This window comes from Bombus vancouverensis, chromosome 14 (genome assembly GCF_051014615.1).
Source record: "Bombus vancouverensis nearcticus chromosome 14, iyBomVanc1_principal, whole genome shotgun sequence".
Taxonomy (NCBI): Eukaryota; Metazoa; Arthropoda; class Insecta; order Hymenoptera; family Apidae; genus Bombus; species Bombus vancouverensis.
This window is the reverse complement of record NC_134924.1, coordinates 10,447,610-10,465,359: the sequence shown is the minus strand read 5'-3', so window position 1 is coordinate 10,465,359 and position 17,750 is coordinate 10,447,610. Positions and strand designations below refer to the sequence as shown.

Here is a 17,750-nt window from a genome sequence, read left to right as displayed (position 1 = left end):
TCATGTAGGAAAAGCATTTAGATTACAGAGTTAACGGAAATCTACATACGGCGAGAAATTGTGGATGCCGATTGCTACATCGATCCAGCAATTTCATAGAGACCGCCAATTTCCACGTGATCTTCGACCCTGCTACCGTCGGTCAAATATTAATTAACTTTAAGCTACGAAGACCCGCGAGATTCGAGACTTGTGCGAGCGTAGATCCTCCGGGAGTTGCCTTGAAAGTGTACTTAAACAGTTAGCGATCCGAACGTTTACATGCATCTAAATTTCATGGAATATTATCAATTAGCAGAAATCCCTATTAAAGTGGTTGCAGTCCACCAAATTTTTATCGACTTATATTAACACTATATGAATATTGTTCAAATATATAAATTAATGACGAATTAATAATTAACGAATTATTACTTAATATATTCTTATGAAATCGACAAATGGGTATGTACTTATATACAGGAATATATATAGGTATATACATCGTATGAAATATAAGTTGTTTATTCAAAACATCGTCAATGATGTATTAAGATAAACTACACGATATTTGGAAGTGTTAACTGATTTTAAATATTATCGCTTCGACAGCCTTTCCATCAGTTTCAAAAAACTTTAATCTTATCTATAGCTTGATGACTAGTCAGCCGAGGATAATGAATGTTAATAACGGAAATGCTCCATTATGTTTGGCTCTTATAGATATGAAATCATTCATTATGTATATACGTATAGTGTTAAAAAGTATTTGCACACCATTGTATTCATTATGACATGTACAAATTAATTAATTAGATCCAAGTATATTAAATTTCATATCATTTGGTAGTATACTTCCATACGATTAAGAAAATTTTATGAGAATAAAATATAGAACCTGAGGAAGAAATACAAATATCTTTTGTAGTCATTGTAATTGTCTGAGCGGTAGTGCAGGTGTTGTTAAAAATTCATGGTATCGCATTAACCAAATCTTTACGAGAACTACCTTTAATTAGAGAAAACGCAATTGAACTCGATGAAGGAGCAATAAAGATGGAAACACAGATCAGGACCGAAGCGTCCAACACAGATTTGTCCGAAGCACAGGGGAAATCTGAAATATCAGAGACGTAGCCACGATTCACGCTTCTTCGTCGGGCTTCCGCCCTTCTGAGAACACGGAAAGCCACGCAGAAGGAGGATCTTGGTTAATCTTACTAATCTTCGCCGTTTGCTCCAACCTCGAATGACGAAATGGCGGAACGGTCAGTTGAAGACCACGGCCTAATGACATTACAGATCCCCCAATCAGCGCGAAGACCGGATAAAGGACGTAGAACATACTACGCTTAATTTCATTGAGCCGTTTGAAGCGAACGTATAGTCTTTTCAAGTTGTCGAGACACTAAGAGGTCTAATCACCGACGAACACTTATTGTACGTGTTTTAATAATACGAATAATGCGACTTAAGCAAGATGCGAATGCAAAGTAACAAATTTAATTAAGTTAAATTATGAATTATTTAGAAAATGTTCGATAGATCAAAGTTTAATATACCAGTCATTTGCCCAATATTAAATAAATGTTATATCGTTTATAGATCGAAAAATACTTGGGTATAGTTCTAATAATACGACGACGAAATTCACCGTCGTAACATCAAGAAGCTTAAATTCAGTTTTTGCTTAGTCTTGGAAAACGTCCGCAGTAAATTAGATGGGTTTATCGACTCGTGGGGTTTTGAAACACAGAACAGAATGAGGAAAGCAAGCTGTTTTTGCACGGTTCTCCACAAAGTTCCGGAGAGTAGTATAATTTGAACTGTTCCCAAAGCTCTGTATAAACAACTTTGAGCCTTTCTATATTTCCTTAATTAAATATGAACATGTATTAACAAACATATATATTATGTGTTCTTTGAAGATTATTCGTTCAAATATAAATATAAAATAAAAATCAATTGTTCTTAGAAGATAAAGCAGTAAGTTAGTAAACAATACAATTCATTACTTATTTGATAAGAAATCAGCTTTTTTTAACGTTTCTAAATTATGTAGCGGCTCATGGCTGTAGAGAAAGTTCCGGAGTTAATGCACAGATGTTGGCCGCATGAGCTGCGAGACGGTGTCCGAGGACAAAATGTCGTAAAAGAATAGACACTGGGACATAGCAACAAACCCATGGGCCTTTGAAAAGAAAATTTGTTGTTTTATTGCTTATGAGTTTTTCCATCCCCATCTCGGGAAAAAGCTTTCCCTTTCGTCGGCACCCGGGAAAAGGGGAAACGAGGAGATGTTCGGGATAGTAGCCAATGGTAGTCGATGGTAGTCATAACTAGTCGTATGGTTAGTCAGTTAAATAAATAGCCATGGTTAGTTCGTATCGAGTCTGTATCGAGGCTGTACGGAGACACTAGCGGTTTAGTTCAGTAAGTATTAAATCTGTATAGTTACCGCTTGAGCTTGACGCGCATCAATTATTTTCAATTTTAATTCATCATAAATATTTTAAACTTTTAGTATAATTATCGTATCTCGTACATTAATTAAAATCATAATACGAATTCGTATTTGAAAAATAAACCAGAATTCACTAATTAAGAGGCACTATATGTATATTCGATTATTCCTGTTCTAAAATTCGTTGATTATATTATAGATACATAGATTTTTAAAATATTAATTAATAGGATATGAAATTCTCGAATTTTGTGTAGTGAATATTGAAAATATTGAAATATGTACTAGTTATATTTCGTTTGACTAGGAAATTAATTATTTTTAGCATCGTATTACAAGAATTTATTACGAAGCTTTGACGTCTATGATAAGATTTAATAAATCATTTAGTTATCAACATATAGTAAGATCTCACAATCAATCATATATCCGTCAGTTATTTATTGAAAACGAATATAAATATATATATACAGTAAATATAGTTGACGTAGAAAGTATTCATGCTCTTTACAACAGAATAACTTTCTTAAAGTTAGATCAAATGATTTGAGTTTTTTAGACAAGTTAGGAGGAGGGTTAGTTTACTAGATGAAGCGTAAAAAGACTTTTGGAAAAGTTGCTATTGTTCGTAATCGCGAAGAAAAAAGAGAAAGCGTTTTACATCTTTTTTATGTTTATAAACAATAAATTTTGAAGATTTATGCCAGTTATATACATGCTGAAAATTTTATTGAAATCGATAAACGTCGTTATGAGCTACAAACGGCTAAAAATAGTGAAAATCGCACTTTTTCACGACTTTCGGTGTATAAACTGTAATAAAGATTTTTGCATTTCTTTGCATTTCTTTCTTTCGATGACTGTCACTTGTTACCACATCAATCGATTTCGATAAAAAAGATACGAAGCGCAACCTTTACTTCTTTCTTCGCAATTCCGAACAATTGCAACTTTTCCAAAAGTCTTTTTACTAGTAAACTAACCTTCCCAACTTCTCGAAATAAATCAAGTTGTTTAGTCCAATTTAAAAAAATTCTATTTTAAAGGCTATACTACTACTTTTTACACCGACTATACGTAACATTTAGATTCATTTTCATATCGACGTACATAAGTATTACGAAAATGCATTCACTTTTATCTCATTCATGTTCAACATTGTAATTCTGTTATATTCAGACAAAAACTTATTATTACGAATACAAAATATCGATAATTTAAGAAGAAATTATTTTACTCGTATATACTCTGCATCTCGTAAAGATAATAATATTGTCTTTATAGATGCATGTCAAATAATGGAGATCAAAGTTTATCAACTACAGTTCCGATATAAATTATCGGTGAACATTATTCTCTTGTTTGTTGCATGTGTTTCCTTACCCCCCATGGAGATCATATTTGTTAATGATTCATTAGTCTCTACCGGATCATCATCTTAATTCCACCAGATGGCACGAATACTGCAAACTTTCAGGTAAGAATAATATTTCTTATAATACTCTTTCAAATTCTTCATACTCTCGTCTTCCTAACCGTCAAGTATATTTTTTTTAAAGATTAAAAAGAATCGTATGCATTCCGATACAATTATCGGGAATTAGTGAAACGTTCTACTACTGTTACATGTGCGTGTGTAATGTGTTAGTGCGTGAGCATTAATAAATCGGAGTTTGTGCAGCAGTTTTTAGTAAGTGGGTTTGTGTGATTGTTTATGTGCTGTGGTGTGTCATGTAGTTTCTTCAACTGTGGGAATTTTTAACACTTTCCTTATATCATCGATTCTGATAAAAGTCAACGCTTTGAGGATGAATCTTAAGATGATAGTTTGGTTTCCATTTTTAAATACATTTATTTACATTATACCTATATTTAGATTTTCTATTTTTTGAAGTCTCACTTGACCACCATACTCCCGATTTGTAATGAATATGTTCATACGTGTTTAATAATGGTTTTATATATTAAGAATTTGTTGTCTCTGCTCAATTCGGAGTTTCTTATTTTAAGCCTAATATATCACACTATACTGATTTTTTAGTAATTTTTATTTGTTTTATTTTCCCTTGAATGTGTTTTCTTCAGTTTGGTTTCTTGTCTAAGTAAAGTCCGAGGTGTCTGACAGAATTTATTTAATTGTGAAGACTGACTTTGGGGGTTGGTTCTTTATTCGGTAAAATAAAGTAATTGTTAGAACAATTATTTGAGTTAATTTTTATCTTATTGCAGATATTAACACACACACGCTTTACATATTATATTTTACTCAAGTTTCGAGTGGGTATAAACGTTTAAATGATCGATTAGGTGCTTCAATGTGTGAACAACTCGCATAACGATATCACTACAAAGATATATACTTATACATGATATATACATGAGTATTCAGGAGTCACGAGTCGAATCGCTTGTAAACCGGTTGCCTGCACTTAAACTGTTCATTCGAACAGTGTCGGTCTTCCAGTAAATTCATGTTGATCGTATCGATCTGTACGTCTTAATTTACACAGCGATTAATTTGTACAGTGAAAAATTAAGTAAAAGTAATTTCTTTTGTGTGATTATAGATTCTTGCACAGAATCATGTCGACAGATGCACGAGGAATTGTGTTATCCGGCACTAAATTGGCAAGGTAAGTTATTAAAAGCTATTAAAAATAAGCTTTAAACAATAAAAAGGGCATACTTAATTCGTATGTAGCTATTCAAATAGAATGTATTACAGCTTTCAGAATAGATCCTCGAAATAATTTATCGATCTGATCTTACACGTGGTTCAAATTTCAAAACAAAAGCTATTCGAATAGAAATTACGATTTAAATTAATTTTCCGAGTGTTTCATAGTTGCATAGAGGTCGATACTATTCATTGTACTGACTTTCCTATCTTTTATAATTTAATTCTTAAACCAGTTCTTAATAATTATATGCTTTATAAAAGTATGCCTCTTTCCCTATGTGAGGTTATGTATATTTTTTGTGACTTGATTACATAATAAAAAAAAAGCGTTCATTACAATACAAATAATTCTTGAAATGAAATCCTTGATATTTAGTAAGACATTTAATTGTATATTACCCTTAGAAAGCATGGATATATATATCTGCATTAAGAAGCGCCAAATTTAAATATTCGTAAGAGATGCATGCGATATCGAAAATGTAGATATACATATGAATATATTAATTTATCTACGTATTTCTAAAAAATATTATCGAATTATATATATATATAATTCGTACATATATATGATATAATTTATATATATATATATATACAAATAGGAAATTTCTACCAATAAAATATTTCAAATTTCTAATTATCAATGTCAATATCAGCAAAATATGTATACGAAATCAATTTAATTTGAAATATATTACAAAAAAGAAATTTGAATAGATACATTCCTAAATTATTAACTTAACAAATTTTAATACTTTATTTTCCTCAAATCATTTTATATAGTTCTAAATATATTATATATTATTGAAAATACATATTATAATGAATTTTTACTTTCCTAGCGAAATTCGTGGAGATCTAAAGAAAGATGTGAGAGCATTGAGTGAGAAATTACCAAATTATGTACCTGGTTTAGCGATCGTTCAAGTAGGCGGCAGAGAAGACTCAAATGTTTATATAAGAATGAAGATAAAAGCGGCAAGTGAAATTGGAATTATCACAGATCATGTCAAATTACCAAATACCGTCACAGAACTAGAATTAATAAACAAAGTAAATAAATTGAACAATGATCCAAACATACACGGTATCATCGTACAAATGCCGCTTGATAGTATCAATAGAATTAATTCTCATATGATTACCGACTTAGTATCGCCCGAAAAGGATGTGGATGGGTAAGTTTTCCAGATTGTCATAATCAATGTAATAATTTTTTTTAATACTGCGCTCAATTTTGAAATACTGTTCGTTTAAACTGAAAAAAAGAAATATAATTAACATCTATTTTAAATATATTTTATGCACCGAGTCACGTATACGAATATGAATTAATCAATGTTTGCAACGAAATTTTCAAAAATTTATTATTGAATGACAAGTTTATTAAGCAAAATGTGTTTTAGGATAACTTAATGTAAGAAATAAATGCTGACACATACAAGAAAACGCGTCAGTAACGTGACCTTTGACACAAAACATCTCGAATTAAATGATAAGAGCGTAGTCGTTAAAAACCTTCCGTTTAAACACTAGCAAACTCGATAACAATTTTTTACTTATTTTGTTAGGGAACGTCACAATATTTCCGTCGATCCAGCGTTATTGGAAAATATTCAAACATTAACCTGTATTTATGACCGAAAATAAGAAGTAATGCCTATTTCCTCTTATGCACAAAATAATGAATATTAAAATACTCTATTTTTTTAGATTAAACACAATTAACGAAGGAAGAGTAGCCATTGGCGATATGTCTGGATTCTTACCATGCACTCCAAACGGATGCATTGAACTTATCAAAAAGTATGTTGAAAATGTTATTTTCTTTTCAGCTAACAATTCCTTATGTTTTCCATTCGAAAAAAGGACAACATGATAATTAAAAAGAAATAACTTTTTAAATAGATAAATATAATGATTACGCATGATAGTTATGTACCTGTATAAAGTATAAGATGATATCTAATGCAAAATAATTGAAATAATGTTTTATAGAAGCGGCGTACCGATCGCTGGTGCTCAAGCTGTAGTTATAGGCAGAAGTAAAATCGTTGGTACACCTATATCTGAATTATTAAAATGGCATAACGCAACTGTAACTATATGCCATTCAAAAACGCGAGATCTTCCACAAATTGTAAGTATTCTATCTCCATTGGATCAATATATTGTCTTCCTTAGTTAATATGATTTATGTATCATTTTGAAATACCTGAGAAGAATTCAATTTTATTATTTCTTGTGTCTTCGTTTTTCTTCGTTCAATTCAAAATATTTGGTCGTCATTTCGTAACAGTTTGTATAATACAACATTGCTTAAAGGGTAAAAAGATAGATAGCTTACAATATTTCAGTATATCTTGAAAAATAAAAAATGCTAGATAAGACATTTTTCACTTATAAGATTAACATTTTAACTATGCTTTTTACGAATTTTTAAACGAAGATATAGAAAATTTTAACTATATTTTACATCGAATATTCGATTATGATTGAAGGTTTCACAAGCTGACATCTTAGTGGTTGGTATTGGTCAACCCCAGATGGTTAAAGGAAGCTGGATTAAACCGGGTGCAGTCGTAATCGATTGCGGAATCAATTCCATTCCAGGTAGACATAATTTCACGTACTGCATTCATTGATATTATTCTCCCATCAATATTATTTCCCTTAAAATTGTGTATTATTAATGTTAAACTTGCAATAATTATTGTACTTAATGTTATAATTCCTAGGCTCATTATCACTGTTATGAAAAGTATATTTAACGCAGGTACCTTCTCTTTATATCAACATAGTTGCGATCCTCAAATTTTGTATTTCGTAATCTTGAAACGAAGAAGATTTTTACTGTCTTAAGAAGAATTGTAATATACAATTAAAACGACGATTCACGAAAATCGGTAGCAATTTTTTTTTTAATGAAATTTTTTAACGATAAAAAAATACGATTCAATCGAAAATAGCGAGAGAGCGCCGGACAATTAAATGCAATAATTATAAAGTCATTGAATTCATTTATAAAATAATAATCTGAAGAATTCTTTCAGATCCTACAAAAAAAAGTGGACAACGTTTGGTGGGCGATGTAGATTATGATGAAGCTGTTAAAGTAGCTTCTTATATCACGCCCGTACCTGGTGGTGTTGGTCCAATGACCGTTGCTATGTTAATGAAAAACACAGTAATATCTGCACAAAGAACAGCAGAGAAAGTATTAAACAAAAAATGGAATTTAAAAATTTTAAAAGTCAATCCCCAAAAGCCGGTACCTAACGACATAACGATTTCAAGAAATCAGGAACCTAAACCAATCACGAGTTTAGCCGAGGAAATTGGTTTACTTCCTAATGAAATTAGTCCTTATGGAAGTACAAAAGCAAAGATCAGCTTGAAAGTTTTAAAACGATTGGAAAACCAACCAAATGGAAAACTCGTGGTAGTTGCCGGTATCACGCCAACACCATTTGGTGAGGGCAAAAGTACAATGTCGTTAGGCTTGGTGCAAGCATTAACAGCGTTCAAAGGAAAGAATTCATTTGCAACTCTAAGACAACCTAGTCAAGGACCTACTTTTGGAGTTAAAGGAGGAGCGGCTGGTGGAGGATATTCACAGGTATTGTCTATTGAAATTAAAAAAATTTTTTAAGTATACAACTTAATCTTACTGCCAATCACGTTAGCATTAACATGTAAAATTTCATTAACCCACTAATTATTAAAAGATGTAAGTAAAAAGAAGACACATATTGTTTTTCAATGCTTTTTCGACGTAAAAGATGTATTAGAATGATAAATACTTTATAAAAACTCATTACACAAATCAGGAACGAAACAAGAGAGATGTTCATCGTCGTACTATAAATATTTTAATTTCTTCATAAAATTGTATGATTTAGATGAAAGAAGAAACAATAATGAAAAAAATATCAAAGCATACTATCAAATAAAAAGATATAAGTAATATAATACAATTTTCAGATCATTCCTATGGAAGAATTTAACTTGCACTTAACTGGTGATATCCACGCCATAAGCGCAGCGAATAATCTATTAGCAGCACAAATTGATACTCGATATTTCCACGAATGTACTCAAAGTGATCAGTCCCTTTACGATCATCTTGTACCAACTATCAAAAATGAAAGGAAATTTTCTAAGATACAATTAAGACGTTTAAAAAAACTAGGTATCACAAAGACCGATCCAAATAGTTTAACGGAAGAAGAAAGGAGGAGATTCGCAAGATTAGATATTGACCCAGAAAACATTACTTGGACTCGAGGTAACATAGAACACATCATGCACAAAAGATTAAAAAAACGATACGGTTTTTTACACAAATCTACTTATTTCAGTGGTCGACACAAACGATCGATATTTACGGAAGATTACCATTGGTCAAAGTCCGACCGAGAAAGGTAGAACGCGAGAAACATCATTCCGCATTTCTGTTGCTTCGGAAATAATGGCAATACTTGCATTGTCAACTAGCGTCGATGATATGAAGCGAAGACTCGGCAATATAGTAGTTGCTTTTAACAAAGATGGAGAACCGTTAACTGCCGAAGATTTCGTTAGTATATCTATTATCCAAATTATGAAATTGCAAATATTTCATTCTAGTGCTCGGTAATAATATATACATACATTTAGGGTGTGACTGGAGCAATGGCAATTTTATTGAAAGATGCTATTGAGCCAACACTCATGCAATCATTGGAAGGAACGCCGGTAATGATTCATGCTGGACCGTTTGCAAATATTGCTCACGGCTGTTCTTCCATCATAGCAGACGCTATTGCATTAAAATTAGTTGGACCGGAAGGTATCGTAGTAACCGAAAGTGGATTCGGTTCTGATATCGGTATGGAGAAATTCTTTGACATTAAATGTCGAACATCTAATCATATACCAAACGCTGTTGTGCTTGTTGTAACTGTTAGAGCATTGAAGATGCATGGTGGAGGGCCTCCGGTAAAGACTGGCGTTCCATTAAAAAAAGAATATCTCGAGGAAAATCTTGATTTAGTTAGGAAAGGTCTTCCGAATCTTCAGAAGCATATCAGTAATGGAATTAAATTTGGTGTTCCAGTTATTGTTGCCATTAATGTTCACAGGTAAATTTTACATAAAGGTAAATAATTTTCCTCGTAAATACTTTTGCGTAGTAAATACAGAATCGTAAAATATTATTTCAGTACTGATACTCAAGCTGAATTAGAATTGGTGAAACGAGCAGCAATAGAAAGTGGTGCTACTAATGCAGCTATATGTAATCATTGGGCAGAGGGTGGTGCTGGTGCCACAGAACTAGCTGATGCAGTCATAGCTGCTACAAATAAAGTTAGTAATTTCAAAGTATTGTATGATCTTAATATTGGTATAGAAGAAAAGATAAATATTATTGCCAAAGAAATGTATGGAGCTGGAGAAGTTGTTCTTGCAGACAAGGTAAGCTCTCAATTTTGTAGAAAATTCTTGTTTGATATAAAATTTACACAATTATGTGTACAATCAATAATTATGAACACAGGTTCAGGAGAAAATAAAGAAGTATAATCAATTAAATTATGATAATTTACCGCTATGCATGGCAAAAACATCAAACTCTTTAACGGGTGATCCATCAATTAAAGGTGCACCTACAGATTTCACACTCAAAATTACTGATATATTTGTGTCAGTAGGAGCAGGCATTATAGTACCAATAGTAGGAGAAGTAAGTACTTCAGATTATTGAATATTACGATATAATATGTAACTATAATATGTATTATATTTCTAGATAATGATGATGCCAGGTCTTTCTACAAGACCAAGCATTTATGACATGGAGTGGAACAGTGAAACAGATGAAATAGAAGGCTTATTTTAAGTATGTTACGTCTACAATGTTATAAACGTTATCATGATTTACAATTAGACTACAGGTTTTTATGCAAATTCATATCTTTGTGAATAAAAATTAAAAAATGGATTCTAAATGGTGATTTGTTTCATGTATGAAGTATTATAAAGTATATTTTACCTTGAATATTTTGTACATTTTTGCATCTCTAAATTGTAACTCTTTATTTCTTTGTTTACACATGATACAATGTACATATATTGTCAAAGATCCAATAAATATTTTGTATTTAAAAAAAGATATGAATGGAAATATTTATTCGTATCTACAGTGTCAACTTTAAAATCTGACAGTAATTTAAGCTATTTTACAGATAGCTCGTAACTTTGCAGAATGTGATCTTGGATTTGCGTTTATTTCTTCCAGTGTAGGTGTTATTACATGTTTATGCAACATTTTCCAAGGTGTTTTATTAAAATCTTCCATTTCAGTTGAACTATAATGTTTACCATAATTTAAATATTTTAATGGTAACACATTAGCTACAGTTTCTGTTATGTTTCCTGACATATGCCTTTTAACGATTGTGTCTTCCAGAGAATGAAAAGATATTGTTATTAAACGACCATTCGTTTTTAAATATGACCCAGCAATAATAATACCATAGTTAATCTCATTTAATTCATTATTTACAAAAATTCTTAATGCTTGAAATGTTTTTGTTGCACAATGAGTATGTCTGCCAAGTTGATCAAATCTTTTTTCAGAAATCACAGATTCAATAAGTTGAGCCAATTCTTGTGTAGTTTTTAAGTTTCTAAAATTATATCGAGCTTCTATAATAGCACGTGCAATTTTTTTAGCATACTTTTCATTACCATAAATTCTTAACACACAAGCTAAGTCTGATTCTGTTATTTGCTCTAAAACTTCACTAGCTGTAGGTTCTGATGGGCATCTAAATCCATCCATTCTCATATCTAAAGGTCCATTTTTTGACACTGAAAATCCTCTTTCAGCAATATCAAATTGCATAGATGAACAACCAAAATCAAACAAGAAGCCATCTATGCTATGTACATTTACCTGATATTTACAAAGCAACTGTGGCAATTCAGAAAATCTCCCCAATAAAGGTATTACTTGTCCAGGATATTTCTCTGACAAAATTTGTGCATATTGATATGCAACAGGGTCTCTATCCAATGCAAATATTTTTACATCAGGTGAAGATTCCAAAATTTTTGTAGAATGTCCACCAGCTCCAAATGTCATATCCACAAAAACTTTTCCTGGTAATGGCTCCAAATAATGTAATACTTCCTTAACCATAACTGGCACATGAGGTATATTTTTAATAGTATTATCAGCTTTGTTTGCTATTTTGCTATATTTTCTACTATTCCTTAAATCTATTGTATCATTATGTGCCCAAAATAAATAATGTACATCCTTTCTTAGATATTTCAAGCCATAATATTTATATACATGAATTATATTACTTATTAGCTTCATTCTTAACAATATTCCTGAACAATCTTGAAAATTTACTCTTAAAAAATCCTCTTCTATTTTCTGAATAGTACTCCTGTGCTTCTGGTGTAAGCAATAAATTACATTGATCTTTTGTTAATCCACTAGCAGTACTTGAAAGTGTACGGCTATACATTTGTCCATAATGATTGGAAGAAAGTCTCTTCAAACTCATGTAATAACGGTCACATTGCTCACGATTTACTTCACTAGCTTCACCCTTTGCAAAAGCAAGTTTTAATTGATCACGAATATGCTGAGCTAAGTCTCTAAAATACATATAAATTATAATTATATTTTATAGCAACAATTACAATAATTAGGTATAAAATTAATAACATATTCAAATACTATAAAACATATAACTAATTGTATACAGTATCAAAGCATTTATAACCATAACTATTTAAAATATTAAATCTAACCTGAATATAGGTTATGAGGAAGGAAAAAATAGTCAAATTTAGTTTATTTAACAAAATTACCTGCCAGGTTTAGAATTATCCACGGGCCATGTTTCTAATAATTTCATATAATTTCTATATGTACCCATAGTAATAACAGAGAGGAAACGAGAATGCTCACGCCTGTAATTCTAGTTATTTCTCAGTACAGGTGCTGCACCATGCGGTCAAGTGCTGAGGTCAACTAAAGTTAGCATATACAAGAACCTATATAATTAGGGATCTGTATTGTTTGATTGCACACTAGCATAGACAAGAACCTATTTAATTGTACGGTTCTACGGAAAAGTTCATATCTATTTTTTTATCTGAGATAGACAAATATGAAACTGGCAAAGTCGCGCAATAATGATTTATGTTAGTAAAAATAGTAATAATAATGTGATAAAGTACCAATTTACAAAAAGTTAGTCACTTTTAAATACATATTACCAACTATCATGAATAAGTGTAACATAAAATAAACCAAACGTATTAAAGGGTTTTGTATCACGTGATCGAGGTAAATCCCTGAGCAAATATACAAATCAATTTTTACTATTTACAAAAATGGTGGTGATTCCCTTACCAACTTCATATCACATGTAACGTTATCGACTCAAGATAAATACGACATTAGCAGCGGTAGTTGAAATTGAAACTAAACGCAGGCGAAATCTGTTAACTAAATTTATGTACCTACATGCACAAATTATCTTAGTACCTAATATTTATATTATCTCATACATAAAAAAATTATTCAAATTCGGAGCATGCTATATCCACACTGTAAGGTTCTATTTCTTGTTGTATCTCTACATACTCCTGAATTATAGGATTATTTTGTTCGTGCAAAGCAATATGCTTTAGGATATCTTTCTTCCTTGTGAAAACTTCATTGCATTGTTCGCAAGACAACGATTTGGCATTATGTGTTTTAGTGTGCTTGATCATATCATTTTTTTGAGAAAATGTTCTACCACACGTTTCGCAAGCAAATGGTTTCTCTCCAGTATGTATTCTCTCATGCACATTTAACGTTCCTCTACGCGTGAAACTTTTATTACAATATATACATATATAAGGCTTAATCCCAGAATGAATTTTTATATGTTGATTAAGATTGCTTGAACATTTGTATTCCATTTTACATATTTTGCAAACGTAAGGACGTTCTCCGGTATGTATTCTTTCGTGTATAAGACGTGATTCTTTGGAAACAAACGATTCTTCACAATATTGACACATATACGGTCTCTCAGAAGAATGAATGGATTTTTTATGATACACCAGAGAATTTTTGCTTGCTAATTTTTTCCCACAAATATTACAATCGATACTTATTTTATCTTCTTTATGTGTACGTTCATGATTTAATAATACCGCTCGAGTTGAAAATATTCGGTCACAACTCTTACATTTCCATGTAGGTTTATCGATATGTTTTTTTTCTATATTTTCTATAGTATCTTGTTCTATATGTTTTTTTCTATGTAACTTTAACTCACTCATTGATTTACATGTGTGTGTGCATATCTAGAAATAAAATGCATATGTTTTTACGTAATACTGAATGCTATGAATTATTAATTTTGAATGCTATTAATTTGTTTCTAATAATGGTATACTTACGCTACATGTATATATACCATTTCCACTGTTATGACGTTTAAGATGTGTATTCATGTTTCCTTTACGATTGAAAGCTGTACCACAAATTGGACAGACATGTTTATTCAAACCATGAGAAAGTTTATGCTGTCTTAGTTGTATTCTTTTGTAAAAAGCTTTGCCACACTTTTCACAGGAGTAAGGTTTATTTCCATTATGTTGATTCATATGTTCTCCCAAATGAAATCTGAATTACATATTTAACAATTATTGAAAAATACAAAATTAATGATTTACTTTATGATATAGTACTTAAAAGTTTTAAAATGCTACCTAGATCTGAATGCATTTCCACAAATGTCACAAATGTGTCGTTTCTTTTTTGAATCATCTAAATGAGTTCTTTTATGACCTCTTAAATTATTGGAATGTTTAAAACTCTTCCCACATAAATCACATAAATAAGGTTTATCTATTCTGTGAGTGGCTTCATGTACATCTAAACTAGACCACTTTTCATAGCTTCTATCACATATGATACATTTAAATAGAAGTTGACCTTCATGACAGTCCATAATATGATTTAATAATTCCTTTTTAGTAATATAAATCAAACCACAATGGCCACATTTTTTATTGGTTTCCATTGATGGATTATTGGTATTGTAGAAATCTTTATGATTATTGCACTGTTCTTTGTTCATAATTATTTTATCAGTAATTTGATAATCTTTTAATTGAAGAAATTTACAATACGAAAGTTTATGTTCAACAAAGTGTTTCTCAGTTTCAAAATTTTCATGACAAACATTACAAGTTTTTGTTATAAATTGAAAGTTCATTATCTTTATATTATTGGATTCTTTATCATTCATATTATTATTAGCTTCTTTTTCCTTCTGTACAACTATTTCTCCTCCATCACACAACATTTTGTGGTTTTCAAACATCTCTTGTGTTTTAAACATACTTTTACAATACAAGCATTGAATTTCATTATTTAATATTTCATTATCTGAATAATTTTTTGTTAGTCTATCTGTACATTCATCTTCTTTAATTTCCTCATTATGTGATGCAATAAAACTATTTAATTCAGATTGCACTTCCTTTCTTATACTATTTTGAAAACTATCTTTTTGCATATTGGTATTTTCCAAGTCACTAAATTCTTTAGAAACTTCCTGATTCATAGAAATTTCATTCATTTTGCTAGAAGATAATTCTACAGGTGTAACATCAGTTGTTTCATTCATAGACATTTCTTCATCTATTTCTAAGGAACACTTTTTTGCTATGGCACTATACTTATGATCATAATTTAGCTGTAAAATAATATATACATTTGATCTTAATATTATGATACATATATAGTAGTTAAATGTTAAGTTATATATACTAGCTACTTACTTCTGCATTAATATTCAAAAATTTTTTCAACCTCATGTCTGTTCTTAAAGATGTTATAACTAACGAATGTGCAACTTCTAATTTATTATAACAATTCATGCACAATTTCTGTGGCATTATATCTTCCATATCAACCATGATTGGTAAATGTAAACTTATTTTTTCTCTTAGCCTTAGATCTATTCCTTTCAGTGAAAATATTTCTATACCATCGAAACATGGTTCTTCACATATTCTACATAAATTTGAAAATTTAATACTGATTTCATGATACTGATCCATTTCAACATCCATATCACAATATGATAACATAACATTATCAGTTATTTCTGTTTGTTCATTTTTATCAAAGACATTTTTTGAATCTTTTCCAGCAATAATATCAGATTCAAATAACGTTGGAATAGCATGTTGATCTACTATCACAGGATCTGTCTTATTTATGAAATAACGATCTTCTATATGATGAGAACATATATAATAATTTGAATACAATTCTTCATTAGATTTCATTAGAAGATCCGTTCTATCACACTGATGTGCCCATATTTTTGAACTGAAAGAAAATAATTTATAACAAGTTATAAAACAAAATATTTAATTTCCAATAAATAAAGAAAGACTACTAATTAAGTATATTATTTTACATAATGATTATTATGATAATGAAAAATATTATTTGTTGCAAATTAAAAATATGTATAACTACGACTAGTATAATGAATGAAATATTATTTTTAAGTAGTGATTAATTTATAATTCGACAAGACTTACGTATCACTGTTCGGAAAGTGAATGAATTTGACATTTGTCGAGTCTTCATTATCCAAAGAGTATTTACAAGTTTTGGCAGCGCAAACTATCTTCATGTTGAACACTTCAATTTAAAAATGATAAATTTTATCTACTTTTCTGCTAATTTCTTCATTAGATCTATAGACTAATCTATTATATTAAATTTATTATCGAGATGTTGTCAGTAGCTGTGTTATTTGATCACAGACAATGATTTCATGTACAGAAATTATAATTCTAGCAATACTTAAAAGATGGCGTTAACTAACTAGGTATTTTCGATTTGTACTGAATACTGATTTTATCTTCCGAGGATTAAATTTCTATTATTACCATAGATGATTATTATCTATATATTTTTACACATAAAACTCTGTTTTACTTTCTACTTATTAATATGATATAAGATTATGCTAATCTGAAGTTGTACTCGGAATGCTAGTTATTTGTGGTATCATTTTTTCAGTATTATATTATTCAGTTTAAGAAATTGTTAAATTTTGGTCGGAATCGGTTGATATGGAAATAATGATGTTACAAAGATGTAAGAATCTTTAGATTTTAGACCAAAAGTCGTGAAAAACTGCGATTTCAACCATTTTTAACCGTTCGTAGCTCATAGTAATGTTAGTACATTTTGATGAAATTTTCGACATATACATACCTGTATAAATCTTTAAAATGTGTGGTTTACATTTTCACCCTAGGCTCAGTTAAAAAAATTGTAAAAAGCGAGTTTCACTCTCTTGCTGGAATGCACAGCTTCACAGTAGACCTATGTTTACTTAATTCAAAAACAGTCTAGACAAATTAATTTCCTATCAGTCCGACAACAAATGCTTAAATATGGACGTATGCATTAACAATAATAACATATGTATATCTAAAAAATGGCAAATTTTCCACAATTCGTTAAAATAGTGTTTACAAACACGACAATGAAATTAGAAAAATCACGTCGTTTTACAGTCGATCGTA

At 30.4% G+C, this 17,750-nt stretch overlaps 4 protein-coding genes across 6 annotated transcripts; 1 reads left to right on the top strand and 3 right to left on the bottom strand.

Moving 5' to 3' along the window:
* Window positions 1-3,821: 3,821 nt before the first annotated feature.
* Window positions 3,822-11,280, top strand: pug (pug C-1-tetrahydrofolate synthase, cytoplasmic). 3 transcript variants are annotated; one of them, XM_033343706.2, is made up of 13 exons: window positions 3,822-3,920; window positions 5,011-5,076; window positions 5,969-6,304; window positions 6,840-6,932; window positions 7,125-7,266; window positions 7,628-7,739; window positions 8,180-8,745; window positions 9,111-9,414; window positions 9,488-9,705; window positions 9,786-10,249; window positions 10,331-10,583; window positions 10,666-10,851; window positions 10,918-11,280. In XM_033343706.2, the coding sequence occupies exons 1-13, from the start codon at window positions 3,895-3,897 to the stop codon at window positions 11,005-11,007; spliced, it is 2,856 nt and encodes a 951-aa protein (XP_033199597.1). In that variant the 5' UTR covers window positions 3,822-3,894; the 3' UTR covers window positions 11,008-11,280. The 3 variants fall into 3 exon arrangements, with proteins under 3 accessions (XP_033199597.1, XP_033199662.1, XP_076480622.1); XM_033343771.2 differs by lacking the exon at window positions 3,822-3,920 and adding an exon at window positions 4,790-4,933; XM_076624507.1 differs by lacking the exons at window positions 3,822-3,920; window positions 5,011-5,076 and adding an exon at window positions 6,698-6,779 and having other exon boundaries at window positions 6,174-6,304.
* Window positions 11,169-12,495, bottom strand: LOC143302387 (putative methyltransferase-like protein 15 homolog). The gene has a single exon (XM_076624510.1). The coding sequence runs from the start codon at window positions 12,493-12,495 to the stop codon at window positions 11,338-11,340; it is 1,158 nt and encodes a 385-aa protein (XP_076480625.1). The 3' UTR covers window positions 11,169-11,337.
* Window positions 12,479-13,486, bottom strand: LOC143302400 (ubiquinol-cytochrome-c reductase complex assembly factor 2-like). The gene is made up of 2 exons (XM_033343954.2): window positions 12,999-13,486; window positions 12,479-12,782 (listed from the first exon to the last, which is right to left on the bottom strand). Exons 1-2 carry the CDS (start codon window positions 13,064-13,066, stop codon window positions 12,479-12,481), a joined length of 372 nt encoding a protein of 123 aa, XP_033199845.2. The 5' UTR covers window positions 13,067-13,486.
* Window positions 13,487-13,630: 144 nt separating this feature from the next.
* LOC117162030 (uncharacterized) lies at window positions 13,631-17,613 on the bottom strand. The gene is made up of 6 exons (XM_033343883.2): window positions 17,437-17,613; window positions 16,752-16,854; window positions 15,978-16,533; window positions 14,901-15,892; window positions 14,589-14,814; window positions 13,631-14,492 (listed from the first exon to the last, which is right to left on the bottom strand). The coding sequence occupies exons 2-6, from the start codon at window positions 16,844-16,846 to the stop codon at window positions 13,713-13,715; spliced, it is 2,649 nt and encodes an 882-aa protein (XP_033199774.2). The 5' UTR covers window positions 16,847-16,854; window positions 17,437-17,613; the 3' UTR covers window positions 13,631-13,712.
* Between the last annotated feature and the right edge of the window lie 137 nt (window positions 17,614-17,750).

Coding starts and splice junctions, on each gene's coding strand:
- LOC117162030 (XM_033343883.2), bottom strand. CDS start 16,846: ATGAAGATAGTTTGCGCTGCCAAAACTTGTAAATACTCTTTGGATAAT. Junction 15,893..15,977: donor TTTTGAATATTAATGCAGAA/GTAAGTAGCTAG, acceptor ATTATTTTACAG/CTAAATTATGATCATAAGTA. Junction 14,815..14,900: donor GGAAATGCATTCAGATCTAG/GTAGCATTTTAA, acceptor TATGTAATTCAG/ATTTCATTTGGGAGAACATA.
- LOC143302387 (XM_076624510.1), bottom strand. CDS start 12,495: ATGAAGCTAATAAGTAATATAATTCATGTATATAAATATTATGGCTTG.
- LOC143302400 (XM_033343954.2), bottom strand. CDS start 13,066: ATGGGTACATATAGAAATTATATGAAATTATTAGAAACATGGCCCGTG. Junction 12,783..12,998: donor GATAATTCTAAACCTGGCAG/GTAATTTTGTTA, acceptor TATGTATTTTAG/AGACTTAGCTCAGCATATTC.
- pug (XM_033343706.2), top strand. CDS start 3,895: ATGGCACGAATACTGCAAACTTTCAG. Junction 7,267..7,627: donor CGCGAGATCTTCCACAAATT/GTAAGTATTCTA, acceptor TTATGATTGAAG/GTTTCACAAGCTGACATCTT. Junction 10,584..10,665: donor AAGTTGTTCTTGCAGACAAG/GTAAGCTCTCAA, acceptor TTATGAACACAG/GTTCAGGAGAAAATAAAGAA.